Source organism: Scyliorhinus canicula, chromosome 14 (genome assembly GCF_902713615.1).
Source record: "Scyliorhinus canicula chromosome 14, sScyCan1.1, whole genome shotgun sequence".
In the NCBI taxonomy this organism is placed as follows: Eukaryota; Metazoa; Chordata; class Chondrichthyes; order Carcharhiniformes; family Scyliorhinidae; genus Scyliorhinus; species Scyliorhinus canicula.
The window spans coordinates 8,371,046-8,396,143 of NC_052159.1; the positions used below are offsets into that span (position 1 = coordinate 8,371,046).

At 51.7% G+C, this 25,098-nt stretch overlaps 1 protein-coding gene across 4 annotated transcripts in view; it reads right to left on the reverse strand.

Moving 5' to 3' along the window:
• Positions 1–250: 250 nt before the first annotated feature.
• The window catches only part of gdpd5b (glycerophosphodiester phosphodiesterase domain containing 5b), a 256,227-nt gene continuing 231,379 nt past the window's right edge, over positions 251–25,098 (reverse strand). For 2 of the 4 annotated variants that reach the window (XM_038818002.1, XM_038818003.1), the window contains exons 14-17: positions 24,653–24,735; positions 21,729–21,743; positions 10,714–10,826; positions 251–1,691 (exon numbers count right to left, since the gene is read on the reverse strand). In XM_038818002.1, the coding sequence (XP_038673930.1) occupies positions 1,567–1,691; positions 10,714–10,826; positions 21,729–21,743; positions 24,653–24,735 (336 nt within the window). In that variant the 3' untranslated portion in view covers positions 251–1,566. Of the gene's footprint in view, positions 1,692–10,675; positions 10,827–21,728; positions 21,744–24,652; positions 24,736–25,098 lie in introns of all 4 variants that reach the window. The other 2 variants (XM_038818005.1, XM_038818004.1) reach the window with 2 other exon arrangements.

Below are 25,098 nucleotides of genomic sequence, written 5' to 3' on the forward strand. Positions count from 1 at the left end.
AAAATGCATCATTCTTCAAAGCACTGAAAACAACATTCGTAAGCATTAGAACCATGCAGACATCGACATCTCAGATGAAGATGAAGAATGAGTTAAAGGAAACCAGACCTGATGTTAAATGCTATCCTACTTGAGGGGAACAGCCACCATAATTAAGCGGTCATGTTACAAAGTCAGTTGGTGAACAAATCTTTTATCCCACTGTATATGACTGAGTGCAGTGTTACATTAATTCAAATGTGTGCATAGGTGAAGTTAAACATTCAAGTTATGCTTAAAGTTTATTGTTCACACTTTTGGAAACAAACAATAGAAATACGCTACGACTCATTTACCAAGGAGGGAGGGATATAGTGTATTGAAAATTCCATTGTGCATTTTGTCCACTTAAGGTTACCATACACACTTATACCAGCAGAGCGAGTCTAGAAGGAGCATAAAGGAATCAGTGTTTTAACAATATGTGCGCCATTTTGATTCTGAATACATCTTGCTGAATCTTATTGCTTCTTCCCAGGGTGGAAAATAGTTGAAGTTAGACAGTTCCCAGACGTTGGAATAAAACACAGCAGTGCTCTTCTGTAGTACTGCTACCTCGGAGTAAGACACCACTCGCATTAAGGATGTTAACCTCCAGGAATTTCCTGGACTCTGTCAGAATTGAAGATCGACCTCCAGAGCAAAGCTGTGAGCAAAGCCCAGGGAGGAGGGGCAATTAAAAAGAATGCATTTTCCAGTCGTCTTTGAATCTATTAATTAAGGAAATATTGGAGACTGTATTTAAAAAAAGGGAAGGGCGAGCGAGTGGGGTGATTGGAAGAAAGAGTTCACATCATGAAACCTCCAAGAACACGAGCAACCAGGGTTGTTGACCGTAGATTCACCAGGAAACTTGCTTAGGATAAATAGTCCATTAAGTCACCTGCAAATTATCAGGGCTATTCAGTACAGATATGAACCAAAGAAACACTGTGTGCATCTCGGAATATTTTCCACCAAGTAGAAACGTTATTCTTTCATATATATATTTAAATGTAATTTCACATACCCACAAAATGTAAACTGAACATACAACCACCCAACTTGAAATGGATGGGAAAAAAACAAGAAAAGACCAAATTCCACAGATCTCTCCACAAGAGCAAGGAGCTATTGAACTGGCAAGCAGCAGGCATCAGAGAGTTTCCTGCATTCGCTTCCCACCGGCCCCCATCCCATTCCCCCGTTTGCGCTCGACTCACTTTGGAGATGCAACGGGGTAGGTTCCCGAGGGTTTGTTTCGGTGGCAGGGAGGGGCAATGACCTCTTTCTTCACATGCACAACACTAGTCTGAGGCCTCTTCCCCCAACACCCCTTACCCCACCCCGTCAGCTCACTGCCGTCACGATCTCAAGTTCGTTCGCAGCGAAATCGCAATCCATGATCTCCGCGGCAAGAGGGGAAATTGGGGAGGTGGGTGGCAGAGTGGGCTGGGTGGAGAGAGAGGGTGGGGGGTGGTGGCCGATGGATTTGCTCCCGAAATCGGACATCACAAAAGGGAGAAGTGCAAAGACCGCGGCAGCCTCTCAGTTGATCCGCATCTTCGCCCCACGTTGGGCCAGGGGGCTGACGGTCTCGTGCGTAAACCCATCAAAGCCGCTCTCAGAGCAGAAGGAGCCATCTTCGGAACTGGCCATGCCGTTGTTGATCTCTGCAACAGAGGACAAACAGGAGGTTAGTGCTGACCCAATCCAAGACCGCACTGAGTAAGCACCAGGCAAAATCCATCAGGATAGTTAAAGGCCCAATGTGTTGAGGCAGAGAAGAAAGCAGCAGAGGGGAAAGGTGGGGAGGCCGGGCCGGGCTGGAGGGAGAGGGGAGGATAGTGAGGCCAGGTGAGGTATTAGGGTGGAAGGAAGTGTAACACAGATGGAGGAAGGCTAACAACTTCAAATTCTAAAGGACCTTTCACAACATTAGCATGTGCCAATACCCTTTTTTAAAAAAAATACATTTAAATTACCCAATTATTTTTTCCAATTAAGGGGCAATTTAGCATGGCCAAATTGCCTACATTGCACATCTTTGGGTTGTGGGGGCGAAGCCCACGCAGACACGGGGAGAATGTGCAAACTCCACACGGACAGTGACCCAGAGCCAGGATCGAACCTGGGACCTCAGCGCCGTGAGGCAGCAGTGCTAACCACTAGGTCACCGTGCTGCCCATGCCAATACACTTTAATAACAAAGAAGTACTTTTGCTGTGTAGCCATTGGGACCAGAATTGAAAATAAGAGATAATTGGTGAGGTTATTATTTAATCCACGGAGTTGTGATCTGGAAAGCACTGCCTATAGGAGTGTTTGGAATGTGACTCCAGAGGAACTGTCACAAAGGAATTAGATTAATACCTGTCAGGAGTATCTGTTTCAGTCATGATCTTATTGAATGGTGAAGCAGGCTCGAGGGGCCGAGTGGCCTACTCCTGCCCATAATTCGTATGTTCATGCTTATGCTCCACACAAGTCGCCAATCACATTCCTCCTGCTCCCATACTTCACATCCCCCTCTCCCACATATAGGCATCAAGCCTTTTACACCAGGAAAACTGGCGTAAAACTGCCACCAATTCCCCGTTTTGCTGTGGGCTAGCAGGACGGCAGTGTCGGGCGCCCGGCTCTAGCTGCCGATACACCCCGGGGAATTGCTGGGTCCGCGTCTGTGGCCCCCCCCCCCCACACAGTTCCCCCAGCCCCGAATAATGTACCCCCTTGCCCGCGGATCAGCCCTCCCCCGACTGTGGCGGCACTGGACTGAGTCCACAGCCGCCACACCAAGTTCCCGACGGGGGAGACCACATGCAACCCACACTGTCGGGAACTCGGCCGGTCGGGTGCGGAGTATTGGGGGGGGGGGCGGGCCTCAGGCAATGGCCAGAGACCGTGGCACAGCGTACTCCGAGAGTACGCCACTTTGGAGGGGGCGGAGCATCACACACAATCCTCCAAGCGTGATCCAATCGAGAATTTCACCAGAAATTCTTATGGCCTGATTGTTTCTCTAGAATTGAATTCCTGGCTTTCATGTACAATAACTGTGATCGTATCAGCTTGCTTTGGCATTGTTAATGCTTTCTCAATCCACTCTCACGTTTCTGTTTTTCTACCTAATAATGATTCATCTCTTCAGAGGAATAAGTGACGACCTCATCCCTTCGAAGAAAAACAAACTATTTGCAATGTTGCAACTTGCCACTGATCCATCCCCTTTGTGGCCTGTCAATGGGTTACCTTCTGGCTTTTCCCATGTCACACGGGGCTGTCACAATGCCAGTCGATCATCTCCTATCAACTATCCTTTTATTTGGGTTTGAGGAGTGATTTAACAGCCAGACGTCCTTCCTACCACTAACCCTCCCTATTTTCCCATGGTACCACCACTGATCCATGGTGACCGCCCGCACCAGTGGCTGTGACCTGTGATTCTAGAACCTGCTTATGTGGTGCTGAGTCCCTCGTTATTAGCACCCACCCAACATTTTGGTATCCTCTGCAAATTTTAACAACCTACCTCCCGCACCACTTCCCGACAAATAACCTCCCTTCAACTCCTGACTTTCGCTTTCTCCTTTGAAACCTCCATTTCATAAGATGTCAGCTGGTCGCTGGCAGGGTCAGCAGTTTCTTTCCTGTCCCTAACTGCCCTCGGACTGAGTGGCTCACTGGGCCACTTCAAGAGGCCAGACAAGGGGCAGCACGGTAGCATTGTGGATAGCACAATCGCTTCACAGCTCCAGGGCCCCAGGTTCGATTCCAGCTTGGGTCACTATCTGTGCAGAGTCTGCACATCCTCCCCGTGTGTGCGTGGGTTTCCTCCGGGTGCTCCTGTTTCCTCCCACAGTCCAAAGATGTGCAGGTTAGATGGATTGGCCATGCTAAATTTCCCTTAGTGTCCAAAATTGCCCTTAGTGTTGGGTGGGGTTACTGGGTTATGGGGATAGGGTGGAGGTGTGGGCTTGGGTAGGGTGCTCTTTCCAAGAGCCGGTGCAGACTCGATGGGCCGAATGGCCTCCTTCTGCACTGTAAATTCTATGTCTATATAAGGACGACTGATCTCCTTCCCTGAAGGACATTAGTGAGCCTGGCTGCACTTGCGGAGAGAAACAGAGTTAACGTATCTACCCCGCCAACCGCCCCCCCCCCTCCCCCCCCCCCTCCCCCCTCCAAAGAGTTATTTAGACCCCAAATACTAGCTCGGTTTCTGTCTCACACACGCTGACAGACCTGCTGAGTTGATCCAGTACTTTTTCCCGTTTTTATTTCAGATTTCCAGCATTGGCCGCATTTTACTTTTAATTGAACCAGGCGCGCTTGGTGAGAGTGTCGTGGTCACCATGACCGGACACTGGCTTTTCCATTCCAGATTTTATCGTGTCATGGGGGGGGTCCCTTTCAGAAAGAATCTTGTCTCATCACACGGCTTCAGTGATGTCATTTTGTGGGTGGAGCTGAGCGGTGAGGATTTTTTAAACTTTCGCTTTCAGTTTGGACTGCAGAGAGAGAGAGAGAGAGAACAGAAGTATTTTGGCCTGTCTCCCTCTATTTTCATTTTAAATATCTGTCCCAGTAAAAATCACCTTGGTGGTGGCTTTGGAGATATGATTGCTTTCCAAACAGGAATTTGAATCTTGATGGTTGAAAACCAGATAAGAATCACAGGGACTGGGCAGCACGGTGGCACAGTGGCTGGCATTGTTGCCTGCGGCGCCCGAGGACCCGGGTTCGAATCCCGGCCCTGGGTCACTGTCCATGTGGAGTTTGCACGTTCTCCCCGTGTCTGCGTGGGTTTCGCCCCCACAACCCAAAAGATGTGCAGGGTAGGTGGATTGGCCACGCTAAATTGGCCCTTAATTGGAAAATAAAATAAAATAATTGGGTACTCTAAATTTATTTAAAAAAGAAACACAGGGACCAAGACCAGTCTTAGTCAAGTGAGAATACAGTGTGCTGGGCCACGCCCTTGAACAGAGGTTTTCGATAGTGGGTTTTATTTTTGAATTGGAACAGTTAAGGGGGAATTCATTAAGTGTTATACATAGATGACTGTAGCTGGGTGGTGTCTTTATGTTTGTAATTGATAAAAAATTTTGCAGTGTGTTTATATACACGTTAACAAAGTCCTTAGAATAAAGCTTGTTTTGAGTAAAGTGTCTGGGAAGACTGTTGAATTGCACCTGAAGGGAAGTCTCTCGTGCTCATCCTAGCCAAATTTAACATAAAGGTTGTAGGTCAGATGGATTTCATAATATACTTTGGGGTTTCTAAGCCCTAGTCCATAACCATTGTTTGAATTCACATTCAAAAATCATGGTGGGATTTGATCGATGGCCATTCACAGCATTAGCCTGGGCCTCTGGGCTACTAGCCCAGTTCCATGACCACCTTGCCACTGTGTCTCCTCTGTTAAACCTCCCCTAATCTTCTTTGCTCTAAATAAAGCAATCCCAGCTTGTCCAGTCTCTCCACATAACTGAGAAACCAGCACCCCCTCCTCTCTCACCCCCCCTCTCAAAGAACCTATCCTTGTTAGAGTCGCACTCATCCAGGCAAGTGGAGAGTATTCCATCACACTCCTGACTTGTGCCTTGTAGATGGTGGACAGGCTTTCGGGAGGTCAGGAGGTGAGTTTCTCACCACAGGATTCCTCGCCTCTGATGTGTGCTTGTAGGCCAGTGTGTTCGGTTTCTGTTCAATGGGGATCCCGAGGACGTTGATTGTGGGGGATTCAGTGGCACTAATGTCATTGAATGTCAAGGGGAGATGGATCGATCCTCTTATGTTGGAGATGGTCATTGCCTGGCATTTGTGCGGCGCGAATGTAACTTGCCACTTGTCAGCCCAAGCCTGGATATTGTCTGGGTCTTGCTGTACAAGACATTGGTAAGACGACACATGGAATACTGTGTTCAGTTCTGGTCACCCTATTATAGGAAAGATATTGTTAAACTAGAAAGAATGCAGAAGAGATTTACAAGGATGCTACCAGGACTTGATGGTCTGAACTATAAGGAGAGGCTGGATAGGCTGGGACTTTTTCCCTGGAGTGTAGGAGGCTTAGGGGTGATCTTATAGAGGTCTATAAAATAATGAGGAGCATAGATAAGGTAAATAGTCAACATCTTTTCCCAAAGGTAGGGGAGTCTAGAACTAGAGATCATAGGTTTAAGGTGAGAGGGGAGAGATACAAAAGAGACCAGGGGGGAAGTTTCTCCACAGAAGGTGGTGAGCATCTGGAACGGGCTGCCAGAGGCAGTGGGAGAGGCAGGTACAATTTTTCCTTTAAAAAACAGACAGTTACATGGGCAGGGTGGGTACAGAGGAATGTGGGCCAAATGAGGGCAAGTGGGACTAGCTTAGTGATAGAAACTGGGCGGCATGGACAAGCTGGGCCGAAGGGCCCGTTTCTCATGCTGTAAACATCTATGACTATTTGTACATGGACTGCTTCAGTATCCGAAAAGTCGCAAATGGTGTTTAATATTGTGTAGTCATCAGTGAACATCTCCACTTCTGACCTTATGATGGAAGGGAGGTCATTGATGAAGCAGCTGAAGATGGTTGGGGCCTAGGACACTACCCTGAGGAACTCCTGCAGTGATGTCCTGGAGTTGAGGTAACTGACCTCCAGTTACCACAACCATCATCCTTTGTGCCAGTTATGACTCCAACCAGCGGAGAGTTCCCCCCCCCCCTCCCCACCCCCACCCCCCCCACCCCACCGATTCCCACTGACTCCAGTTTTGCTAGAGCTACTCGATGCCATACTCAGTCAAATGTTGCCTTGAGTGTTACTGAAGCTACACTCATCCAGGCAAATGGAGAGTGTTCCATCACAGATGGATGGTGGAGAGGCTTTGGGTAGTCAGGGGGTGACTGGCTGAGCAGGCTGGAGAGGACAAATGGCCTGTTCCTGCTACTATTTCTTTCTTGCAGGGTCAGGAAAGGTGCCACAGAAATGCAAATCTTTTTTTCTTTAAAGGGGATTCAATCAGTTTCAGAATCAGAGCGATACAGGTCACAGCTTTCAGGAGAATGTTAGAATAGATATTAAATGCTGGATTAGCAGGGACAACCTCTGGGAATCAGTGGGGGGGGGGGGGGGGGGGAAGTGTTAAAGGGGAAGAGGACTCTGTACTAAATATCTGTCGGCGAGAAGGAAGTGGAGGCTATCACAATCACTCATGGGTCTTGTCTGCAAAGCAAACAGATAATAATAGCAATGATTTCCTTCCCTAAAGGATATTAGCAAAGCAGATGGTGTTTAAACGATAGCCCGGCAGCTTCTAGGTCACCATTAGCGAGATTGGCTTTTTAGTCCAGGTTTATTAAGAAATTAAGATTTAAATTCCTCTGTGCCATGGTGGGGTTTGAACTCGTAACTCTGGATCATTATTACGGGTCTTGGAATTACTAATCCAGTAATTTAACCGCTGTATGTAATTGATTGTACTGATGAGTTTTATTAATAAAGCTTATTAATCATGCTCTCTCGAGTCCATGTGCCTGTATAATAAGGGAAAGATGGCCAATATTCACAGCCCAACAACAATAAAACCAACTTGCTTCAACAGGGCATTTTTAAGGTGGCACGGCGGCACAGCGTTTAGCACTGCTGCCTCACAGCGCCAAGGACCCGGGTTCAATTCCGGCCTCAGGTCACTGTCTGCGTGGAGTTTGCACGTTCTCCCCGCGTCTGCGTGGGTTTCCTCCGGGTTCTCCGGTTTCCTCCCACAGTCCAAAGATGTGCAGGTTAGGTGGATTGGCCATGCTAAACTGCCCCTTAGTGTCCAAACGTTAAGTGAGGTTACAGAGACAGGGCCAAGATAGGGTGCTGTTTCGAAGGATCGGTGCAGAACAAGCTGGGATGAATGGACTGTAGGGATTGTTTGATCCTGAGATGCTGAAACATTCCAATGTACTTCTTGGCAAGTATTATCAAGTGAAACCTGACAGAGCAACAAAAGGAGATATTAGGATTGGAAGCCAATAAATTGGTCAAAGATATACAATTTAATCATCGTTTTAAAGGAGGTGTATGACGTGGAGAGATTCAGGGAAAGAATACCGGAGCTTTGTGCAAACGCGAAACTCTGCAGGGGCTGGAAAACGGAAAGGAAAAAAAGAAAATCTTGGAAACGCTCAGCAGGACGGGCCCTATCCGTGGAGAGGAAAACCAGATCTCCTGGGTGGTAATGGAGGCCATGGGGGTCTTGCCCACCAGCTGGAGAGTCAGCAAGACCTCCATCTCCTGTCTGGGAAGGTCCACCACAGTAAGTGCCGCTCAGGCATCCGACAGCCCATCAGTGGGTCTTATCCCAGGATCAAGGACCCGAAGGATAGAAGCCTTGCCCACCAAAATCGGCTGGCCAATCAAATTAGATCATGCCTGAAAAACATGGATGGCTGGTGCACGGTTAATGAGTGCATTGTCTGATTTCAGTCATTTATTATGCTGACGACAGGAATATTATTTATCGTATTTCTTTAAAACTGCCTTCGCATATCTATGCTAACACAGCGCGCCCAGATCAGCAAATAAGTTTTAGTGGGTGGGGTGGTAAATGGCATTCAAATGCTCAGGTTTATTTAGCAGTTTTTTGGTACTTTGGAGCCGAGAATTAAATCTCAGGTTCGAGTTGGAAACGTCCGACTGGACAAAACCAGCGATTTCAGTGTCAGGTATGTGAAACTGTTTGTTGGCACAGTGGTTAGCACTGCTGCTTCACAGCACCAGGGTCCCGAGTTCGATTCCTGGCTTTGGCCACTGTCTGTGCGGAGTCTGCACGTTCTCCCCGTGTCTGCGGGGGGTTCCTCCGGTTTCCTCCCACAGGTCCCGAAAGACGTGCTGTTAGGTGAATTTGGACATTCTGAACTCTCCCTCTGTGTACCCAAAGAGGTGCCGGAATGTGGCAACTGGGGGATTTTCACAGTAACTTTATTACAGTGTTAATGTCAGCCTACTTGTGACACGAATAAAGATTATTATTATTCAATAATAAAGATTATTAAAGTTGGCTCATGAATTCTGATATCGCTCTTACATCACTCATTACCGTATTCGATTAACCCATGACACCACACCCCACTCCGCCCTCAATCAAACATCTTTGAACGTTACTCCCTCCCCAACCCCCTTGCCTTAAACAGACAAGCAACACGGCACAGGTCAGCTTGCCATGCTCCCCTCGCCCGTCTCTGGGTTAACACCAGTGGTGGTGGGGTGAAGCCTTTACGTGGTCATTAATTGATGGATGGCAAGGCCATCCAGGATCGAGGAGAATAAATTTCTTCACTCAGAGGTTTGTGAATTTTTGGAACTCCCCTACCCTAGAGAGCTCAGTTGTTGAACATATTCAGGACTGAGATATTTTGGGGGCTTTGAAGGAATCGGGGAATATGCGGATATGGCAGGAAGATAGAGTTGAGGTAGAAGACCTGCCGTGATCTCATTGAATGGAGGAGCAAGCACACAGTCCTCATCTTCTTCGCTGGTGTTACTCCGTAAAGAGAGCAGGTCGGAAGGGGCACACATCCGGAGGATCTGGGCCCTATGGTGCCAGTCCTTACCTGCTTTCCTCAGTACAGGTGAGACTGCTCAGTTTAGTCAGCCTGAGCAGCAAAGGGTAGCCATTATTACCTGAAGATCCAGTTACTGATTGAAGAGCAAGAACTCGCTTTAACTGAAGCCTTTGTTTAAATTTGCAAGCAAGCAGTATGACTTGTAACCTCAACTGCCCAACCACCCGTGCCCCCGCCCCAACCCCACACACTCCGAAAGCCATATCAATTTCTTTTCACAGATTCAAAGACGTTGGCAGCATAAAAGGAGGCCATTCGGCCCACCGTGTCCATGTTGGTCATCAAAGATCTGATTACACTAATCCCATCTTCCAACACTTAGTCCATAGTTTCTGCAGCGCAAGCGACTATCTAAATACTTCCTAAATGTGACGAGGGTCTCTGCCTCCACCACCCTTTCAGGCAGCGAGTTCCAGACTCCCACCACCCTCTGGGTGAAAAGGTTTCTCCTCAACGCCCCTCTTAGCCCTTCACCCCTTACCTTCAATCTATGTCCGCTGGTTATTGACCCCCTCGACTGATGGAAAATGTGTCTTCCTGGCCCCCCCCCCCCCCCCCCCCTCGCCCCTATCAATGTCCCTCATAATCTTACATGTCTCTATCAGATCCCCTCTTAGCCTTCGCTGCTCCAAGGAAAACAGGTCCGGCCTACACCAATCTCTCCTCATCGCTCCGACCCTCCAGCCCCCAGGCAGCACCGTGGTAAATCTCCACTGCACCCGCCCCAGTTCTTTTGACGAAGATACTGCGGATGCTGGAGAACTGGAAATAAGGACAGAAAATGCTGGAAATACTCAGGAGGTCGGGCAGCGCCTGTGGGGAGTGAACCCAACTTCACATTGCAAGTCCTTCTTCGCAAGGACACTCAAAACGTTAATCCTGTTTTTTTCTCCTCTCGCCACAGGTGCTGCTGAGCACTTCCAACATTCTCTGTTCTTATTTCTTTTTTTTTTTTTTAAACAAAATATTTGTTCATGGGATGTGGGCGTCGCTGGCTCGACCAGCATCACTGCCCGGCCCCGATTGCCTCCTAGACTAAGGAAATGATTGATCTCACCTTGATGAGTTAAAGATGCAAGCAGGGCTGCACCGTACCTGCAAAGATGAGTTTCTCTTTCATTATATTGACATCCTTGCTCGACCTGCGGACAGCTGCGCTCAGCATAATCTGTTCCGGGTTATAGGTCCTCATGCTACCCAGTCGCCATCTGCAATGGGGAAACAGACCATTTAAAAAACAACTCTCCCACCCCCGCGTTTCGGTCAGAACCGTTTTGATGCCATTGGGGGAATTTGACTATCAATGTCTATCCCAGGCCTTCCTTTGGATCCCACTGTCAGCAGGCGGTGGAGGGGCAAGGGGAGGGACTGGAGGTGCGGCACGGGCAAGCGGCGAAGGGAGGAGGAGATATGGGGCAGTATTCTCTGCTCCCGGGACTAAGTGCCCGTGCCGTCGTGAACGCCGTCGCGTTTCACAACAGCGCGAACAGGGCCCGGACGTGACCTATTCTGGCCCCCATAGGGGGCCAGCACGGCGCTGGAGCGGTTCACGCCACTCCAGCCTCCTTACACGGCGGCAAATGAGCGAGGCGCCAACCCGCGCATGTGCAGTTGGGGCAGTTCATTCCTGCACATGCGCGGGAAACTTCTTACGCGCGCCGGCCCCTCACCAACATAGCGCCAGGGTTCTGGGGCCGGCCGCAGAAGGAGGTATTCTCCGAGCAGCCCGGCACGATTCTCACGCCGCTGGTTTTGGAGGAGTGGGAGAATCGCGTGCGAGTGTCAGGGCGTGGGGCGGGGGGGGGGGGGGGGGTGGGGGGAATACCGCCCATGCTCTGACTAATCCCCCTTTGTCTCCAGACAAGCAAGCCCGCCTTGCTGTGCTTGCTCTAGAGAGCATCATTTAATGCAGGAAAGCATAGAATCCCGACAGTGCAGAAATAGGCCGTCCGGCTCAACGAGTCTGCACGGACCCTTCGAAAGAGCACCCTACCTCAGCCCCAGCCCGTGAAACCCATCTTTGGACACCAAGGGCTGATTTATCATGCCCAATCCACCTAACTTGCAGATTTTTGAACTGTGGGAGGAAACCGGAGCACCCGGAGGCAACCCACGCAGACATGGGGAGAACGTGCAGACTCCACACAAGACAGTGACCCAAGGTCGGAATCGAACCCAGGTCCCTGGTGAAGTAAGTCAGCAGTGCTAACCACTTTGCCGGTCTAAGTTGGAGGATCGGGTTTTACTGATCGAAAGGTTTAGGCCTACCATCCCACTCGGCAGCCAAAGGCCTACCATGGAACCATTCGGGTTTAGATCCCACCAGACATCATCCAAATTTACAACCATGAAAGGAAAACTCAGTGAAAAATATCTTGAGGGGACAGAAAAAGCAAACATCCCACTTTGAATAGTCAGAGGCTTTTTCCCAGGGTAGAGGGGTCAATTACTCGGGGGCATAGGTTTAAGGTGCAAGGGGCAAGGTTTAGAGGAGATGTACGAGGCAAGTTTTTTTTACACAGAGTGTAGTGGGTGCCTGGAACTCGCTGCCGGAGGAGGTGGTGGAAGCAGGGACGATAGTGACGTTTAAGGGGCATCTTGACAAATACATGAATAGGATGGGAATAGAGGGATACGGAACCCGGAAGTGTAGAAGATTTTAGTTTAGACGGGCAGCATGGTCGGCACAGGCTTGGAGGGCCGAAGGCCCTGTTCCTGTGCTGTACTTTTCTTTGTTCTTTAAAGTTGGAGGCTACCATCTCCGTTGATAACACAACAACAATTCATGTTTATGTAGCACCTTTATCATAATGGAACGTCCCAAAGGACTGCTGAGGAGCACCATAAAACACAGTGTGATATTGAACCCCAGAAGGGCAGATAACCAAAAAGGGTTTTAACTGACAGTGAGAGATACTGTAAGCACTCTTGAAAGGTGGATAAAGTTTGTATAACTGTCATGGTCTGAAGTTTTTTAAAAAGCGCCTGTTCTTCCAACTGAAAGAAAAACAGACGACAGCCGACACAGAGCTTAACAACTCCCCTCTGTTGGACTGCTTTGATTTGACAGATCTGCTGCTGCAGGTTAGCCAACAAAAACAGGAGCATCTGGTTGTGCAGGTTCAATAGAGTTCTTTGTTGACATTTCCCAAGACTATTATTCTGGAGGGCTTTAATCCACTACAAATCAGACTACTCAGATCGGCAAAGATAGCCTGAACGATGAGTTTATTAAATGTTTGCAGTAAAGCAACACGTTCTGTAGTCAACCGGGAAGCAGGCTATTCTAGATCTGATAACGCGCAATGGGATAGGATTAATTAAAGGCGTCATAGTAAAGGCCAACAGTGATCATAACAGGATTGAATTTCACATTCAGCTCAAGGGCGAGAAGAATGGACCCAAGATTAGCATTTTAAACTTAAATAAGGGAAATTATGAGGGCGTGATGACAGAGCTGGCTAAAATTTCCTGGGAAATCAAGGTTAAGGGATGATTAAGTACGAGGCAGGGGCAGGCATTTAAGGAGAAGCTACATAAACGCTCAGCTAAGAACATTCCAATAAGAAAAAATGAATCTCGAAGGAAGGACGTACCAATTGTGCCTCACTAAGGAAGTTAAAGATGGTATAAAATTACAAGAAAAAGCCACAATTCCCGCCAAGGTTAAGAGCAGGTCAGAGGATTTGGCAGAATACATGAAAAGAATAATAAAGAGGGAGCACACCATGACAGCTGGTGGGATTTAAATTCAATCAATAAAAATATAGAACTAAAAAGCTAGTCTTGGGTCAGAGTGACCATGAAACCATTGTCGATTGTCGTAAAAACCCCATCTGGTGGCGTCCTTACCTGGTCTGGCCTACATGTGACTCCAGACCCCACAGCAATGGGGTTGACTCTTGATTGCCTTCCGAAATGGCCGAGCAAGCCGCTCGGTTGTAGTAAACCACTAAAGCTCATAAAAAGGAATTAAACAGGACAGATCATCTGGCATCAGACCTCTGCACGACAATGGAAAGGTCAACCCGGTTGACCCAGCAGCCCGGTTGATCCTTATTAACAGTGTAGGGCCTGTGCCAAAACTGGGAGAGCTGGCTCACAGACTAGTTGTGCAACGGTCTGAGGTAGTCATACTCACGGAGTCATGCCTTATATATAATGTCCCAGACACCACCATCATCATTCCTGGGTATCACCGGCAGGACAGACCCAGCAGAGGTGGAGGCACAGTGGGATACAGTTGGGATGGAGTTGCCCTGGGAATCCTCAACATCAACTCTGGACCCCATCAAGTCTCATAGCTTCAGGTTAAACATGGGCAAGGAAAGCTCCTTCTGGTTACCATCTTTCCTCGACTGATGGTTCAGCACACCTACACATTGACCAGCACTTAGAGGGAGCACTGAAGCTGGCAAGAGCACCGAATATACTCTCGTTGGGGGGGGGGGCTTGGTGGCATCACTACTGACCGAACAGGCCAGCTCCTAAAGAACATAGCTGCAAGACTGGCTCTGCGACAGGGTGTGAGGACCAATAAAGGGGAAAAACATGCTTTACCTCACCCTTACCAACCTGCCTACAGGTCCAAAGATGTGCAGGTTAGGTGGATTGGCCATACTCAATTGCCCTTGGGGTAGGTTAGGTGGAGTTGCTGGGTTACGGGATAGGATGAAGGTGTGGGCCTAAGTCGGATGTTCTTTCCCAGAGACCGGTGCAGTCTCGATGTGGCAGGACTTAAAACTGATCCATGATGGAACAGAATGGAGGGGCTGAATAGTCCTCCTATGTTTGAGTGCCAAGGACAGTGGTTCAAAGGCAGACACAGTAGAAAGCAGCCAGCCTGAGGTTAGTTTTATTTTTAAATTCATGTACAGGATGTGGGCGTCACTGGTTAGGCCAGCATTTATTGCCCATTCCTAGTTGCCCTTCAGAAGGTGGTGATGAGCTGCCTTCTTGAACTGCTGCAGTCCCGGAGGTGTAGGTACACCCACTATGCTGTTAGGGAGGGAGTTCCAGGGTGTTGCCCCAGCAACAGTGAAGGAACGGCGATATATTTCCAAGTCAGGGTGGTGAGTTACTTGAGGGGGAACTTCCAGGTGGTAGGGTTACCAGGTATCTGCTGCTCTCGTTATCTCTCTGCATTGACTCTGATCACAAGTGCCAAAAACCAAGGAGACTTTACAAGACATTAAAGCCTTTGGAGTTTGGATAATCCCCGTGGCTCAGTCAAGCAGCAGAGCACATCCCAGGCCTCAACCAGGATAATCCAGAACAAACATTAACCTCCGGGACACCTCTGTGAGCAGAACACTGGAAACAAAAATAGGAAGGGGGGGGGCGACAGGAACGATCAGAAGTGGGAGTATGACTGATGAACCAGGATCGGCCAATCAGGAATCGGAGCCTCTCCTCGCTTTTTAATTGGTTGTGGGAAAAACGGTGCACCGTGATGATTGGCTTGTTGGACAGTCAATGGCAGAAGCCAGGGGTCGGGGCTGGTGGAGCTGGAGGGTCATGTGATCAATCCTCCTGGAATTCGCCCAACCAGATTCATCAAGAGCCCTGGTTGGTCTATGGCTGGTTGCTAGGAGATGCATGGAGGGGACGTGGGTTGCTAATTGGCTCGTCTCCCATCACCTCTCTGGTGACGGAGATAATGGGCCACACTCTTTAAAAATAAAGCAATAAATTCACAGCTCTGACTGGGAAAACACACAAATTTAGTTTCATCCAGGAACTCAAACGCTCCTTTCAATAAATAACTTGGCCGGCTTCCCTATGCTAAGCTAACAAAAGGCACATCCTGGTACGATGCAGGGAGCGGTCTGAGAGAGCGCACATGACTAGCAACTAGAATTTATATAGCTTCATTAACATAATGAAAAGGTTGCACCACTGCATTGGCAGGCAAAATGCAACGCTGAGACACGTAGCGAGATATTAAGGTCAGGTCATCATAACCATGGTCAAAGAGCTATGTCTCAAAGTGGGAGAGAGAGGCAGACAGCTTTAGGGGTGGGAACCGCAGACTTCAGGGTCCAAGTAGCTGAAGGCACGGCCCTCGAACGTGAAGCGAATACATTCGCAGATGCTCAAGAGGCTGGAAGTAGAGTAGCGCAGAGATCTCAGTGGGTTGTGGGAGCTTTGGAAGAAACAAGAGAGATAGAGGGGGTCAAGGCCACAAAATAGTTAAACCTTCAGCGTATTTTAAAGGCCGCTGAATGGAGGCTCTAAGTAAAATAAAGAGTGGGTGTGGAGGGTAGTCGGAGGCTTGTGTGGTGCTTAAACACCAACCCAGACCAGTTCCGCTGAATCGTCTGTTTCTGCGTTTCAGATTAATAATTATCTTTATTATTGTCACAAGTAGGCTGACATTAACACTGCAATGAAGTTACTGTGAAAATCCCCTAATCACCACACTGGCGCCTGTTCGGGGACACAGAGGGAGAATTCAGAATGTCCAATCCACCTAACAAGCACGCCTTTCGGGACTTGTGGGAGGAAACCGGAGCACCCGGCGGAAACCCACGCAGTCACGGGGAGAATGTGCAGACTCCGCACAGTGACCCAAGCTGGGAATTGAACCCGGGACCCTGGTGCTGTGAAGTTAACAGTGATAACCATTGTGCTACCATGCGGTTCGATGTAATCCAATGTAAGGGTGGGGTGGGGGGGGAATCCACTCCCACGTTAAGGGGTGGGGACAGCAGCAGCGGCGGAGAACCCCCAAAATTGCTTTTCGCTGACGGGGTTTCCCCAATCAATTGCCCCCAGACCCCGCCAAAGACGTAATGTGAATCCCAAATTTAAAAGTCGGGATTTCCGTTTGCACACATTTTAAAGTATTGATCAGGGCTGCTAGTCCTCCCTAGGCTAAACTGACTCTTCATGTCGGCGTGTCGTGAGGCAGTGCCGGTGTGGGGGGAGGTTTCGCATGGCGAGGGGGGGAGGGGTGCATTTCTGTTTTTTTACATAAGGCCACCCTTTCAAAATAATTTCCGATCTTTCCCAAACGTAAGTTTTTGGCAAAGCAGGTCCAGCGTTGCATCATGAGACACGGCCCTTACATATGGCAGGGAGACACCCCTCCCCCCATGCCACCCTTCCAACATTCCCCCGCCCGAGATGATACTTTGCCAAAGAAATGGCAACATCCAAGTAGCAAGTCACATCACAGCATTATGTAGACCAGGGCCAGGATTATATAGATGTGGCAGGGGCCCTGCTGGAAGGGTGGGGGGGGGGGGGGGGGGGGGCAGTTCATTGGCTACCATCCTATTAAGAATGTTGGTCCTCCCACAGGATTTGCTGGTCCAGAGGACTGGCAGCTTAGCAAGGCCGCCAGGAGCGGTGGCCACTGTTGGAGCTACACCCGGAGGAAGGGGGTACCATCAGTGCACGTGTCCCCCGAGTAAGTTAAGTGGGGTTTGGGGTGCCGAGCCCAGTCGGGCAGGCCATGGTGAAGGGGGGATTGGTGAGGGCAGGCAGTAGTGGTTCTGTTGGGAAAGCCAATGCCCTCTGTGTGTCAGAGAGTGCCCATTCCGTGCACCCCCCCCCCCCCCGGCCCGCTTCCCCGCCACTGCTGAAATAGCGTGGCAGTGGAACGGCACTGGGTATGCCTCACAACATCTTCCCGCTTCCCAGCCCTAAAAAGGCTCGACAAATTCCGACCCAGAAGTCAAATAGAATCAGTGATCCCGGACTCAGTTCTGGTGCGGCCCATCTCCCCTTTAATGGTTGCATCTGAACATCCGTTGTGCAGCAACCAGCTCTGTTCACCTCCTTCTCGCTTATCGAAGAAGGAATAGCAAGCAAATGGTTAATGAATGCAGGCTTTGCCCCAGCCTCCCTAGAGGAACGGAATGGGCTCTATTCCAAGCAGAGGGAGTTTGTTTTTAATTACACAAGTGGATGAAGTTTGGGAGCTCTGCTGTGTGCTAATTAACAGCTCCGACTCCCCACATCACACCAAGTGACTATGGGCTGGAGCCCACGCTTCTCGAAAGGGTGAGGGAGGTGGAAGGGGAAGAGGGAGCTCCACTCGCTCCCGCCCCCACCGCTCGGTGAATCAAGACAAGTGCTCAGCAGAAAGGCAGCCAATTGGCAGTGCAGTCAATCGGGGTTTTAGGCTGGGGGCATCATGCAACAGGGAGGTTGGGGCTGTTTAGCTCACTGCGCTAATCGCTGGCTTTGAAGGCAGACCAAGGCAGGCCAGCAGCACGGTTCGCTTCCCGTACCAGCCTCCCCGAACAGGCGCCGGAATGTGGCGACTAGGGACTTTTCACAGTAACTTCATTTGAAGCCTACTCGTGACAATAAGCGATTTTCATTTCATTTCATTATACCATGAACGGGAAGTTTAAAGGCTTCCTGATCTCTCGATCTACCTTATGGCAGACTCAAAAGAGTTCTAAAAGAAGTCCAGAAACATACAGACGCCACCGCCCCGCCCAGCAGACTGCTGCTTTCATCCATGGTCCTGTGGGCAGGAGTTTCCTTCCACCTTGGGTAGCACAGTGGTTAGCACTGCTGCTTCACAGCACCAGGGTCCCAGGTTCGATTCCCGGCTTGGGTCACTGTCTGTGCGGAGTCTGCACGTTCTCCCCGTGTCTGCGTGGGTTTCCTCCGGGCGCTCCAGTTTCCTCCCACAAGTCCCAAAAGACAATTCTCCCTCTGTGTACCCGAACAGGCGCCGGAATGTGGCGACTAGGGGCTTTTCACAGTAACTTCATTGCGGTGTTAATGTCAGCCTACTTCTGACGATGACAATTATTATTGTTGAAGTCTTACAGGAGCAAGACATCCGAATTGGAGTTAGGCACAGCTCAACCATGATTTGATTGGCTGATGGAAGTGGCTCAAGGGGCTGAATGGCTCCCTTATTCCTGATCGAATAGATTAGGTGATAGAGTTTATCCTCTCTGCGTTTGTGAAGTGTGTTAGGGTTCCAATTAGCCCGTGCGGTGCACAGGACACTGAAGTGTGCTGGGAGCAGAGGCAGCAGCCGTACCCTCTTGATGTCGCGAGCCATTCCCGAGAATAGGGGGAGCAAACTGTCATCTGCCACTCACAGCAACAAAAAACACACTGAAAGACACAGCTTTAGAATCTTAGAAAACAGGAGACAGAATGCTGGGTGAATGGGACCTTACTGAGGCTTTTATTGCAATAAAACACGGTGGTGAACCCCAACTTGTTGTGCAGCCCCAACTCTCCAACTCTAACACACACACCACCCCCCCCCCCCCCCCCCCACCACCCCAATATTAACCTCGCCCCATTATGGAGCGGTCCGGCTGCTATATCTGCTCAAGCTCAAGTGGCTAAGAGTCAACTACAAGAGTCACATGTAGGCCAGACCGTGCAAGGATGACAGATTTCCTTCCCTGAAGGATATTAATGAACCAGATGGGTTTTTACAACAATCGATGATAGTTTCATGGTCATCATTACTGAGACTAGCTTTATATTCCACATTAATGAATTGAATTTAATTCCACCAGCTGCTATGGTGGGATTTAAACCCCTGGATTACTATTCCAATGACACTCTCTCCCATTCAGCCTTGACCTTATTGACTGTCAGGGTCAGCTGGAGGCAGCTTATCCTCTTTCCTGCTCTGAAATATGAATTCCATCCAAGAAAACCTCCAACAAGAGTTGGCAGCGACCGTAGCCAATAGAACCTCAGGATTGATTCAGAGGACAGCTGGTCAAATAACTCCATTGATTCATCGTTTCCAGGGTGAACTCAATTACTCTAGTTCGTGGCCCGCCGTCCTTTCCAAGAAAGCCATTCAGGCCAATTGCTCCAGAGCCCATGTTGCTACCATCCACCCGGTCCAGGGAGGGAGGGATGCTGAGGCCTGTTGCCCCTGCAGGCCTCGGCAGTGGAATGAGGCAGTGGAGGAGGGATGGAGAGAGGGGAGGGATAGGGATAGAGGCTCCATTCACAGTCCAGGCCCTGAGTACAGGTATGAGAGCAGGGGGGGGGGGGGCGAGAGCGGCGGGACGGAGGGAGGGCAAGAGCGGCGGGACGGAGGGAGGGCGAGAGCGGCGGGACGGAGGGAGGGCAAGAACGGCGGGACGGAGGGAGGGCGAGAGCGGCGGGACGGAGGGAGGGCAAGAGCGGCGGGACGGAGGGAGGGCAAGAGCAGCGGGACGGAGGGAGGGCAAGAGCAGCGGGACGGAGGGAGGGCAAGAGCAGCGGGACGGAGGGAGGGCAAGAGCGGCGGGACGGAGGGAGGGCGAGGGGGGGGGCGGGGGAGAGTGGGAGTGGGGGGGGATCAGGTAGGGCCTGAGCAGGGGGGGGATAGGGGAGGGCGAGAGGAGACGGGGAGGGCGAGAGCGGGGGGAGGGGGTATGGGGAGAGCGGGGGGGGAGGGCGAGAGCGGGGGGGGAGGGCGAGAGCGGGGGGGGAGGGCGAGAGCGGGGGGGGAGGGCGAGAGCGGGGGGGGAGGGCGAGGCGGGGGGGGAGGGCGAGAGCGGGGGGAGGGGCGGGGGGCTCGGGGGGATGGGGGAGGGCGAGAGCGGGGGAACGGGGCGCGAGCGGGGGAACGGGGCGCGAGCGGGGGAAAGGGGCGCGAGCGGGGGAACGGGGCCGCGAGCGGGGAACGGGGCGCGAGCGGGGGAACGGGGCGCGAGCGGGGGAACGGGGCGCGAGCGGGGGAACGGGGCGCGAGCGGGGGAACGGGGCGCGAGCGGGGGAACGGGGCGCGAGCGGGGGAACGGGGCGCGAGCGGGGGAACGGGGCGCGAGCGGGGGGAACGGGGCGCGAGGGGGGAACGGGGCGCGAGCGGGGGAACGGGGCGCGAGGGGGGAACGGGGCGCGAGCGGGGGAAGGGGCGCGAGCGGGGGAACGGGGCGCGAGCGGGGGAACGGGGGGCGAGCGGGGGAACGGGGCGCGAGCGGGGGGCGAGCGGGGAACGGGGCGCGAGCGGGGGGCGAGCGGGGGAACGGGGCGCGAGCGGGGGAACGGGGCGCGAGCGGGGGAACGGGGCGCGAGCGGGGGAACGGGGCGCTGAGCGGGGGAAGGGGCGCGAGCGGGGGAACGGGGGGCGAGCGGGGGAACGGGGCGCGAGCGGGGGGCGGAGCGGGGGAACGGGGCGCGAGCGGGGGCGCGAGCGGGGGAACGGGGCGCGAGCGGGGGGCGAGCGGGGGAACGGGGGCGAGCGGGGGAACGGGGCGCAAGCGGGGCGCGAGCGGGGGAACGGGGGCGAGCGGGGGAACGGGGCGCAAGCGGGGCGCGAGCGGCGCAAGCGGGGCGCGAGCGGGGGGACGGGGCGCGAGCGGGGGGACGGGGCGCGAGCGGGGGGACGGGGCGAGAGCGGGGGCCGGGGCGAGAGCGGGGGAACGGGGCGAGAGCGGGGGAACGGGGCACGGAGAGCGGCGGGAACGGGCGGAGAGCGATGGGAACGGGGCGCGAGAGCGGGGGAACGGGGCGAGAGCGGGGGAACGGGGCGAGAGCGGGGGAACGGGGCGAGAGCGGGGGAACGGGGCGGGAGCGGGGGGAACGGGGCGAGAGCAGGGGGAACGGGGCGAGAGCGGGGGGAACGGGGCGGGAGCGGGGGAACGGGGCGGGGAGCGGGGGAACGGGGCGAGAGCGGGGGAACGGGGCGAGAGCGGGGGAACGGGGCGAGAGCGGGGGAACGGGGCGAGAGCGGGGGAACGGGGCGAGAGCGGGGGAACGGGGCGAGAGCGGGGGAACGGGGCGAGAGCGGGGGGAACGGGGGAACGGGGCGAGAGCAGGGCCATCACAGCGAGAGCAGGGCCATCACAGCGAGAGCGGGGCCATCACAGCGAGAGCAGGGCCATCACAGCGAGAGCAGGGCCATCACAGCGAGAGCAGGGCCATCACAGCGAGAGCGGGGCCATCACAGCGAGAGCGGGGCCATCACAGCGAGAGCGGGGCCATCACAGCGAGAGCGGGGCCATCACAGCGAGAGCAGGGCCATCACAGCGAGGCAGGGGATGGATGATGGAGGGGGCAGCATGGCCAGGGGTGTGTCTTCTTCCCCGTTACTGAACCCAGGTTCACAGCTTTCATTTCCCTCACCCAGTCTCCCATTACAACAGTGCATTAGGTTCCATCAATAGTGTCAGAATTACCTGATCAAGTGATAGCTGTGAAATGCCAGAATGCAGCAGAGAGGCAGAAAGAGAGAGAGAGTGAGGCAAGGAGAGAAGGATAAAGAGCAGAGGAAGATAAACATCAGTGAGTAGCAGAAAAATGGTGGAAGGATAAAATAATGAAAAGTGAATGCTGTTCAGGGGCATCGCTGAATATTTCCAAAAACCTGACTGAATTTTCTTGGTGACAAAATTCAAACAATGTTTTCATTTCATGTTCACTCTTTTGAAATCAAGTCAATATTTTTCATTTCGCCCACTCACGTTGATCAGTTGTTAGGAAATGTATTCAGCGATACCCCAAGCCGTTCGCAATGTAAAGATGCATTCAAGCGTTTAATCTCTTCCGCAGCCTCCAGCAAGTCCCCCAAAGCCCAGCTCCCCCTTCCCCTCGCCGTCTTCATCCGCCGATTGTCCCCGTCCCCACAGGGCAAGCGGAAGGCTTGTCGGAAATCCCGAGCCGCAGCTTAAAGGTACAGGCCCCGGGCGAGGCTGCTCCTAATGGACCCTGGGTCCATTTCGACTCCTGAGCGAAGCGCATGCCACAAATTCCTGCTACAACGTTCCCGAATGTGGATGTTAAGCAAGACGCCTCCACCCCCGCACCCCGCTGACCCCCCCGCCGTTGAGATTGTAGCCACGCAGTCAATTAAGAAACCCTAATGCCACCCAAACCCAGCAGAAATAAAGAGCCACTTACCCAGTAACACCGCAGGGGAAGATCGGACATTAACTCACTAACGAGAAATGGTAACGTTTACACCTACCAATCCAACAAGCACGGGCATATCGACCAACACAGCCAGGGAAAGAGAGACATTCAACAATACGGAAAAACGCAAACGCACTCATAAAACCTGATCGAGACACTGGACAACAGGAAGAGGCGAGGTGCACTAAGGTTACACACAGTGGGAGGTGGAGGGACGGGCTTTGTACTGTTGGGATCCTACACAGTTGGGAAGGGTTCCAGAATGGGAAGGGGCTGGAAGCACTGGAATTTTACGTGATGGGAGCAAACGTGAAGTGGCTTTGGTTCCTTGGAATTCTGTCCAGTCCAGTGGATGGGGAGGGATTTAGCCCACTGTGATTAATGATCACTGAGGGTTATTTTTACCTCACTAACCTTATCCTAAACAATGCCCGATGTGCCCATTCAGCTGATGCACCCCATTGTATATCCTTCTCTCTCTCTCTCACCACATCCTTCTTTCTCCCTCACTTCCATTGGATAAGTTGCGACTGTTTTTCTTGGAGAAGAGGAGGTTGAGAGGAAATCTGATAGAGATGTTCAAAATCATGAGGGGCCTGGAAAGAGTAGAGAGAGACACTGTTCCCATTGGTGGGAGGATAGAGAACCAGAGGCCACAGATTTAAGGTAATTGGCAAAAGAAGCTATGGGGACATGCAAAACGTTTTTCCACACAGCGAGTGGTTAGGATCTGGAATGTACTGTCTGTGAGTATGGTGGAGGCAGATTCACACAGCGAGTGGTTAGGATCTGGAATGTACTGTCTGTGAGTGTGGTGGAGGCAGATTCACACAGTGAGTGGTTAGGATCTGGAATGTACTGTCTGTGAGTGTGGTGGAGGCAGATTCATACTGAGTGGTTAGGATCTGGAATGTACTGTCTGTGAGTGTGGTGGAGGCAGATTCACACAGCGGGTGGTTAGGATCTGGAATGTACTGTCTGTGAGTGTGGTGGAGGCAGATTCACACAGAGAGTGGTTAGGATCTGGAATGTACTGTCTGTGAGTGTGGTGGAGGCAGATTCACACAGCGAGTGGTTAGGATCTGGAATGTACTGTCTGTGAGTGTGGTGGAGGCAGATTCACACAGTGAGTGGTTAGGATCTGGAATGTACTGTCTGTGAGTGTGGTGGAGGCAGATTCTCACAGCGAGTGGTTAGGATCTGGAATGTACTGTCTGAGAGTGTGATGGAGGCAGATTCACACAGCGAGTGGTTAGGATCTGGAATGTACTGTCTGTGAGTGTGGTGGAGGCAGATTCACACAGTGAGTGGTTAGGATCTGGAATGTACTGTCTGTGAGTGTGGTGGAGGCAGATTCACACAGCGAGTGGTTAGGATCTGGAATGTACTGTCTGAGAGTGAGGTGGAGGCAGATTCACACAGCGAGTGGTTAGGATCTGGAATGTACTGTCTGTGAGTGTGGTGGAGGCAGATTCACACAGCGAGTGGTTAGGATCTGGAATGTACTGTCTGTGAGTGTGGTGGAGGCAGATTCAGTCAAGGCGTTCGAGAGGGAAATGGATAATTATCTGAAAAGGAAGAATGTGCAGGGTGGGGGTGGGGTTGGAGGCAGGGGAGTGGCACTAGGTGAATGGCTCCTTCAGAGAGCTAGTGCAGACGCGATGGGCGAATGGCCTCTTTCTGTAATCATTCTGCGACTTCTTCCTCTCCCTCTGTCTCCAACTCTCTCAACTTTCCTTGCTCTCTCTCAATGGTGACACTCCACTGTGAAAACCCCAGCAGGCGATCACTGCTGAACCCCTTAAAAATGAAGGAGCCATTTGCGTCAAGTAGCAGTGTCCTTCCTACACACCAAGAGCTTCAATCTGTACAGTTCCAATAGAGATATCTGGAAGGTTTGGAGGATGTGACTGTGCTATTTGGACACACGGTTAATCTCCCAATGGTGATAGTTGGTGGCACGTGACACAACATCCAGTATACTTACTCTCTTCATTCTCCGCGTTAACACACAGGAATAAGCAGGCAGAACACAGACAGAAACCGTCCTGATTGGGGTCAACCAGGACGTTACATAATAAAATAAACTCCTTTGTACTGTCTGGCAAACTAGGACAGGATGCAACATATTTTCCAAGGCATCGTGCATCATGCAAAATAAGCCACAGAAAAGTCTCACATGATCACTCACTTCTGCAGGATGAATATCCCAACCACGATGGTGATCGAAATGATGTCAGACGTTATCCAGATCATGTAGTATTCCTGAGGAGACTGCACAAAGAAAATAAACCTTTTAAACCCCCAGGGTCACAGAATGTTGCAGCCGAGAGTTTAGTAATTTTACACAGGTTCACTTCTAATCAGTCCCAGACTAAAGCTCCGTCTGCACTGTCCCCATCAAACACTCCCAGGACAGGTACAGCACGGGGTCAGATACAGAGTAAAGCTCCCTCTACACTGTCCCCATCAAACAGTCCCAGGACAGGTACAGCACGGGGTTAGATACAGAGTAAAGCTACCCCTACACTGTCCCCATCAAACACTCCCAGGACAGGTACAGCACGGGGTTAGATACAGAGTAAAGCTCCCTCTACACTGTCCCCATCAAACACTCCCAGGACAGGTACAGCACGG